General features: G+C 46.4%; 1 protein-coding gene across 2 annotated transcripts in view; it reads right to left on the bottom strand.

Moving 5' to 3' along the window:
- Positions 1-8,719, bottom strand: part of LOC106810727 — a 123,240-nt gene that overhangs the window by 8,200 nt on the left and 106,321 nt on the right. For both annotated transcript variants that reach the window (XM_014814165.1, XM_014814166.1), the window contains exon 4: positions 2,401-2,441. In XM_014814165.1, coding sequence (XP_014669651.1) covers positions 2,401-2,441 — 41 coding nt within the window. The remainder of the gene's footprint in view (positions 1-2,400; positions 2,442-8,719) is intronic.

Below are 8,719 nucleotides of genomic sequence, written 5' to 3'. Positions count from 1 at the left end.
GACTTTCTTTCTGCTCCTACTCTCTCTCCTCTCTTCTCTCTCTCCCTCGCTCAGTCTTCTCTCTCCCTCTCTGCGAGGTCTGTCTCTCTCTCTCTCTCCCCTCTCTCGTCCCTCCTCTCTCCTGCTCTCTCTCCCTCTCCGCGTACGCTTTTACCATTCTCGCTGCTCATCTCTCTGCTCGCTACTCACTCCCTATTCTTCTCTTCTCCCCTCTCTCGTTCATCATCTTCTCCTCGCTCTGCCTCCCGCTCTTGCGCAAGCGTTTTAAATCTTCTCTCTTCTCTCCCTCTCGCTCTCGTCCTACTCCTCTCTCACTCTCGTAATCGTTATGATAAGTCGTGTGTCCCCCGCTTCAACAGGCAACGGACTATAATGAACAGCGACTCGCTTTAATAACGATTAAAACGACATGCTTTTTATAAACAATCCTACAACAAGTTGCCATCATTTTAACCGCTTAATCCGAACATTTCGGATCGCGTGTTGCCCGGACCGCGTCCCGAGTAACGCGATATCCGCCTGTATTATATTTATCATTGTAGGCGCGTGTTCATTCGGCACTACCGTAGTAAAAAGGTCTGTAATAGACTAGAGAGAGGCATAAGACATAGGTCAAGAATAACGTCACTTAGTGTTACACTATCATCATATACAAACATGAGCCAGTGTACTACCGTAATCGAAAGAGCGTTTCGACTACATAGCACTTGTATCACGCATCTACACCTTTCTCAGCGGTGTTTGTAACCGCAAAGAGGGTCCGCCGCAGAAGTCGCTGCTCTTCTATTTATACCGGCGTTCCCGTTCTCCTACCCGTCACTTCTCGTTATAGCTCCCTTTTCTGGCCAGAACCGGCCATTATAAATACGGTTGGGGTGAGTTATTACAAACTGCTATAAAAGACAAAAACATTACCCTACCGGAATATGGTGGTGTATACAGCGTTCCTACATTTTGGCTCGACTCATGTCCTGATTCCTGGGCCAACGATGTCATAGATCATCTGGTCAGTGTCTAGGCTGTCACACGATGCCGCAAACTCGCAAGAATCTTCGGGGAACGCTTAGGCCGTGGGTTTGAGCTATTGCGCTTCCCCTCCGCGTTCCGGCTTGCTTGATCCCTGAGGGCGTCCCCCACTCACAGCCGTTGTGACATCTCTTACCGAATCACTGACGGCGCCAAGGATTGCGTTTCCCCGCATCGCCACACTTTCCCCTGGCGTGTGGGTTGTGCCAGCTTACCATATGCATACTTGTTTATGCGTTCAGCGATATGTTATCGTGTCGGCGATCTTTGTCAATCGTTGTCTTATGTCGTAGTGTGCATTGTTGTCTCGTGTTATCGTCGTTCGCCAGGGTCGTCGTCGTACATCTGTATTTTTGAGTAGTTAGTAGTAGTAGTATAGTGTAGTATAAGTATAGAAGTAGTAGTAGTATATGTAGGGTAGTAGTAGGTAGTAGTAGGTAGTAGTAGTAGTGAGTAGTATAGTCGTAGTAGAGGCAGTAGTAGTAGTAAGTAGTAGTAGTAGTAGTAGTAAGAGTAGTAGTCGTAGTAGTGTACAGTAGTTGTTGTCGTTTGTTGTTGTTGTGTTGTTGTGTTTGTTGTGTTGTTGTTGCTGCCGCGTTGTCGCAGTACTGCACACAAGGCCCTTCCATGGTCATATGTTTCGCTTCGAAATTTGTTCGTATGTTACATTATCATCGTCCAATTCATGCTTGTCATATTCATATCGTCCATCATGCGTATTATTCATAAGCATCCTTGAAATCATAACTTTCGCAATCATCGGTCAGATCACCACATTGTCAACCTCATAATCTTGCGTCAGTAGTGGCACAGCAGCAACACCGCGTCATGCATCAGCATTAGCGTCATCATGCATCATTTATCCTCCATTGCTAGCGTCAGCCGCAACTACCCCAATAATACGCATAACCATTATCACACATCACGCATCAGAATCTCAACGGTTATTCAGTCGCTGCCATCCGTTTTTCGCTCGTCTATCAGTTTACGCGGGTCGTTATTCGCAAGTAACGAGTGCGCGCCTCTCTGTGAGAGTGCCTGGGTGCCGGTGTACGTGACATGCGCCACATAAATCAACGACTGGCTCATAGTAGAGACGTCAACAACGACCCAATCAAGCCGAAGAAGCCCATTCTCCGCATCAGATTGATAACGGTCCAGCTATCTGTGACGTTCATTGTTTTACATCAGTCTCTGAAACGTCGCCATCCATCCCCGCTAGGTCGCTAGCCAACTCTAACGGCCAGCCCGTGACTGACGTATATAGTGGTCGCCAAGATTGCCCGCGGAATTCATACGATACGCCACGGACCACGCTCGTGCCAAGCAGTGTCGACGCAATTGGTTTTCAGTCTGTCCCCGTGCACTACTTACCGTCATAATGAGTCCTTTGTCGTCCACGGACGCGTTGGGATCTGCAATAAAAAGGAAACAGCTAATGATTTTTGAGGACCGGCGATATAAAGTGCCGTCGACTGAAGGCAACGACCCGCAAAACTGCGACGGAGCGATGATCACATTTATGCAAACCTCCCCGGCCAGCCCGAGTAACATTTTGTTACGTTTCCCTCGGTGGTTTCATGCAGCCGCTGAAATAACCGAATGCCAGCAGTAACACCTGTGCGATGCTGGGGGACCCATAGTTCACCACGTCGGAGTCAGCGACACGAATGTGTTTGTATATGAATCTCTCGCCCTTTCCCTCTCCCCTCTCTTTTTCTCTTTCCATTTTAATTCTATTCCTATCTCTATTTCTCGTTTCATTTTTTTTTTCTCTTTTTGTTTCTATTTCTCTTTCTCTTTCTCTTTCTCTTTCTCTCTCTCTCTTTCTTTTTCTCTTTCTCTTTCTCTTTCTATTTCTCTCTCTCTCTTTCTTTTTCTCTTACATCTGACTCTGACTCTACCCTGTCTCGTTGTCATTCTTTAGTCTTTTCTCTGTATTCACGTCAATTCCTCTTGTTCTCTGCCCTTCTATCCACATCTCCGCTAAGAGATCTACTAATCAGACCACATGCTGTGATCATGTGCGTGGCACAACCGCGTACTCAGTATTCTGTCATGAATAAATCTAAGATGCCGCGACGGGTCATTTGTGTGTACAACTCTACCGCATTACCACGACACAGCCGCGCACGCCGCCTCTCCTCTTCCTTCGTCAGAGAAACGCTATCCCGAATAACGTCGCAAACCCTAATTAAGTCACGCGCCGACAATACGTATCTAATCACCTAACCCGCCGCTACACCACAATCACATACCCCGGGCGGCCTCGCCAGCCCGCCAGCACTTGTCTCTAGCTGAGTAACGCACGATAGCCTGCGTGCATGAGCCGCTCGCTCGAACCTATGAGAAGGAGATAGCAGTAATTACACATCCAGATTGTTTGAGAAGGTGACAGCAGTAACTTTACATCCATGTTATGTGACGAAAGAGACAGCGGTAGAATCCATATCTAGACTATGTGAGAGAGAGACCGCGGTAACTACGCAGACACCAGTTTCCCATACACGTCCCATTAATGCATGTACGTGTGTGCGTGGCTACATGCGTGTGCCGTGTGCATGAAAAAATACTCACCGTAAATTATACAATCAGGCGTCGATGGCAACACACATACAAACGCATGTGTGTGTGTCAGGCGGGAAAGGATCTGCGCATGCGCAGAACACGAACGCATCTACGTATACATACGAAATTGCGTATGCATATATATTTACGTTACAGCGGATACGCTGATCACTTTGGGTGAATTATGAAGATATTTAATATCATTTATGACATCATAATGTTCACAATATAACAGCAGCAGCAATTGGCAATTTCATTAGGACGGCAGTGTGCGGTAAATCACCCCCTACCACATTACAGAGTAGCAGAGAGCGATGCATATGCACGTACATGATATTGATCAGGGGTTAATAATGACAAATTTGTCAATCAATAAAATGTCATCAAATAATGATAATTTGTCATTAGTAACCCCTGATATTGATGTATATTATGTATCATACGTATGCTATGATCATAATACAGTGGGTGTTAGTATCTCCTTGTCCCGTCATTCGATATTTGTAATAATTAGCTTACAAAATAATATTTTAATTGACAAGTTTTGATCTACGTTAATGCGTTTTGTAATATATTATTATAAAAAAACAACGAATAGTATTATGTTGTTATGACACATCATGTACACCCATGTACACCCCCCCCCCCAAAGCAAAAAAAATTTGTTGTTGAAAATTTGCAAGAATTTCACCTCAGGTCGCTCCATTTTAGTGTAATAATTTCAAAATCTCCATCGTGGCGGGAGGGTGAACAGTGAACACCCCCTCCACACCCTCCCCCGCTCGGTCCTTGGCTCCCTCAGCCTGGCCGCTTCGCGCCCGAGCAGGGGCGTGTACAGGGGGGGTCCAGGGAGTCCGGACCCCCCTTGCCTCGCGCAGAAAACGCACTCTGAAGGGTGTAATTTAAAAATTTCTGGGAGGAGGCCCCCAAACCCCGCCTTCGCGTGCTCGCAACTTTCGGTTACGGTTAGACCGCCCCCTGTACAAATCCGTACACCGCCCTTGCCGAGCACTTGCCAACATTTGAAAAAACGAACCCCCCCCCCCCCAATATAAAGCTGGCTACGGGCCTGCCATGTACACGTAACCTGTATGAGATCTAAGGCAACAGCGTAAGCGTCGTTTCGCTGTTAGCCGTTATCACCATGCAGCCATTCCAGACTAGCAGCGCCGACTGATTCTACGTTATACCGGTCAACGTAACGAGCACATGCACCCCTCGATATGTCGCCGTATAGATGGAAGCAAAATATGCCGCGGTTTGGTAAACAGACGGGACCGAAGTGGTGGTTAGGTTAAGTGCGTGTAGTAGTTTTCCTAACCGCTCTACATTATTCGCAGCGGGTCATGCAGACGCATGCATCTGAAGGCATCCATGATATAGGTTATTAGTTAAAAGTGTTCATAGCAATAATTTCGGCTTCCGTAACATTTATAAATCTAGCCGCCATTTTTGGCGCCAATACAATGTAAACCCTAGAGGTGATTATCAAAATATATTCACCTAGGTCTCGACCAATCAGCGCGCAGGATTTCCTATAATCACTCGGGCGATGATACAAATAAAAATTATTATTGTTATTATTATTAGTAGTAGTAGTAGTAGTATTATGATTATCATTATTATGGTGTACAGAGAATGGCGTTTTGCATGTTCATGCAGAAATACGCGCGGTGCGATACTTGGTGCTTTGCGTCAACTATATCTGACTAAGCCGACTATATTTATACGTAATCCCACCCGCATTCATGCGCGCCGACGTGACAGGCACCGTCTTGATTAACGTTTTGTCGCCAGACAATGAAATTGCTGCAATACGAAATATTACTCATCGCTGCCAGTTCGGTGTTAATCTGTGCAGAAGACGTCACATGATACAAAATGGTGTCGTTTCCCGTCTCACTTCGGTGGAAGGATGGCAGGGGGAGTACGGGACGACGTCACATGACACAAAATGATGTCACGCCTTGTTCCTTCCGGTGGAAGGGATGCAGGGGGGAGTGCGGACGACGTCACATTACACAAAATGGTGTCACGCCTTGTTCCCTTCGGTGGAAGCATGGCATGGGCAGTACGGACGACGTCACATTACACAAAATGGTGTCACGCCTTGTTCCTTCCGCTGGAAGGGATGGCAGGGGAGTGCCGACGACTTCACGGGAAACAAAATGGTGTCGTTTTCCCGTCGCTTTCTGTGGAATGATGGCGGGTGTAGGTTCGCGGCTGGAGAGGATAATTAGCTCGCCACAAAACATCGTTTCCCACGAGGAACACAACAAATCTGTTAGATCTTCTCGTTCGTAAGACTTCCGTGCAGCTAACGTTGTTTCTCTGACGACGTTAATGTGCAGAATGATTGCGAAAGAGAGAAGCGGTTCGGCCATCTGTTCGACGTTTTGAGCATTAGCGCAAATTATAGAAGGCGCTGCGAGCTTGATTTCAAGGCACTGGTTCATAACATTGTATCTGCAAATACAATGTCTATATGATATATATGTATAATGTATAGTGTATAGTGTATATATATATATCCACGACGAAGGAATACAAGACTGCCGCCAAAGCCCTAGACACACGACGACACCGACAGAACCTTCCACACGAATTCCTAGCAGACACAGCAGAACTGAGCTCTGACCAAGAACAACTTTCAGTTCAACAACACGCACTATTACAAATACAAGGCACAGCTATGCTCCAAAATGCACCGTCTTATCCAGCCACCTCTTCATGGCTAATCTAGAACGCAAGTTTCTATCATCCGCAACACACCAACCGCTCATCTGGAAGAGATATATTGACGATATACTTCGTTATCTGGACCCATGGCACCTATGCCTGGGACTCTTTGCACAAACCTCAATAGATTCCATCCTACCATCAAATTCACGGAATCGCAACAGCTCGCTATGCCTCCCCTTTCTAGACGTACGGGTAATCATCGACAAGGGGTCCCTACACACAGACGTGTACTGTAACCCACAGACTGCCACCCATACTCAGGACAGATGCTGCTCACCAAAGGCACTCATAGACAACATCCCGCTACGGGCAATTCCTCCGCCTAAAAAGGATCTGCTCAACACACGCGCGTTTCCGACACGCGCTGCCAGGAGTTTCAAGCACCTGTTCCTAAACGGGGCTACAATTCAGACCTGCTAGATAAGTCCATACAAAAAGCGTCACAATGCTCACGAGGAATCACTGCTAAAACCCAAAACCAAAAGCAACAAACACAAACCTAGAGAATTCCCCTTTATCATGGAATACAACCCCAGCAACCCGACAAGATCAAACAGATCATCCAAAACACTGGCACGTTCTATCGCCTCACCGGCCCTTGAACCCACTTCCGACCATCCGCCTATCTTCGCCCTAAGCAGAGGAAAAAATTTGAACGGACGCGCTCATTACGCGCAAAAATTTCCCCCCCACACCCTACCCTCAGCTCACCCAGGCTAATGGTCCGACCCTCCACGCCAGGCACACGCCCATGCAGGCGTACTCGCTGCTCCACGTGCAGCACGGTCAACTCACACACGGTCTTACCCTTCCCTCGCCCCCATCCGGAAATACATCACGCATTCCTTCACATTCATCTCCACAAACCTCGTCTACGAAATCTCTGTCCAAATGCCCCGCGGCATATACATAGGAGAGACACAGCGTAAACTCAAGGATCGCATAGTTGAACACCTCCGTGACATACCAAACGAGACATGAGCAGACCCGTTAGTGCTCATTTACAGCGACACCACACCGCAGCGGATTTTCAGTGCAGGGGCCTTGAAAAATTTTTCTCGGACCCAACCCGAACATCCACGCACGATCCGCAACAGAAAGAAAAGAGAAGCCTATTGGATCCACAATCTAAAACACCATCCAACCATACGGACCTCAACCTACGGGTCGCATACCGGGATGGATAGAAGACTATCACATTAACCCTGTCAACATGGAATCAACGTGAGGCTATCCCTAGCCAGACACCCAGGGTAGCGAGCATTCGATTCACTTTTTAAACACACTTCTATAATATATATATATATATAGTATAACATATACTATATTATTCATTAATTTGTTTATTCATTTATTTATTTGTCTTTATATGTGGATAGGTGTTTTTAAGCGGGCAGTACTTCTGTGCGGAAGTGCTGTAGCCAGTAGCGTGGCCGCATACGTGGCGCTTCTAATAGTTCCAAGCCTAATGTATATAGGGGGAAGTTCGTCATAGGGGAAAGGCGCTCACGCAACACCGGACATGTCTTCGCGGCACGAGAACCCACAGTGATCCCGCACGGTAACGTTGTGTGACGTGGTTTCGACTGCGATGCATTCAGCGAGCAATAACAGGTGATATAGGAAATATAATAATAATACTAATAACAATAATAAGTAATAATAATAATAACAATAATAAAAAATAATAATAATGATAAATATAGCAATAATAGCAATAATAGTAATAATACACAATAATAATAATAATTATTATTTTAATTATAAAAAAACAATTGTAATAATTAAATAATACAATGCGCACTGAGACAGAGCTGGAGCGTTGCTTTGTTTGGATACGTAACGTGACTTACAAGATTTACTAAAACAAAGATTTCACTAACAAAGATTACGAACGGCGTAATAACAGCCGATTGATTATAACGAATAGCTTTCCCGACTTTTCGACTGGCTTCGCGAGTAAGATAGTTCACCGTTATCAGCAAATCAACAGACGGCAATCGAAAACTTCATTCAGCTAGCGCCGTTCGTGAAATCCCATCTTATGTAACGTATCGCAACAGATGTCACGTGAATACCATCGTGACGTCATCGGCACATGCCGCGTCTACCGTCGGTAACTGTGAAGCGCCGATCTTCGTGTGTCGCCTTCGGGCATCGCGTCATGCGACGCCATCTGTCACGTGACGTCACGGTGTCACGTGACGATGCCGCGTGTAGTGTCCCCACGGTGCCGCGCTGCATGGTGACGTCTGATGTGAAGCGAGAAGCGCTTCGTAGCGACCGTCTCGAGTGCCGCCCGCGTGTATTTTTTTCCTAGGTCAATCAAGAACATAGGGCTCTAACGAGCTGCTTGCCATTGTTTGATACAAATCACGTGCCT

The sequence above is a fragment of the Priapulus caudatus genome, unplaced genomic scaffold (assembly GCF_000485595.1).
Source record: "Priapulus caudatus unplaced genomic scaffold, Priapulus_caudatus-5.0.1 Scaffold468, whole genome shotgun sequence".
NCBI lineage: Eukaryota > Metazoa > Priapulida > Priapulimorpha > Priapulimorphida > Priapulidae > Priapulus > Priapulus caudatus.
Note: the sequence above shows the minus strand (reverse complement) of the source record. Positions and strands in the feature narration are given on the sequence as shown.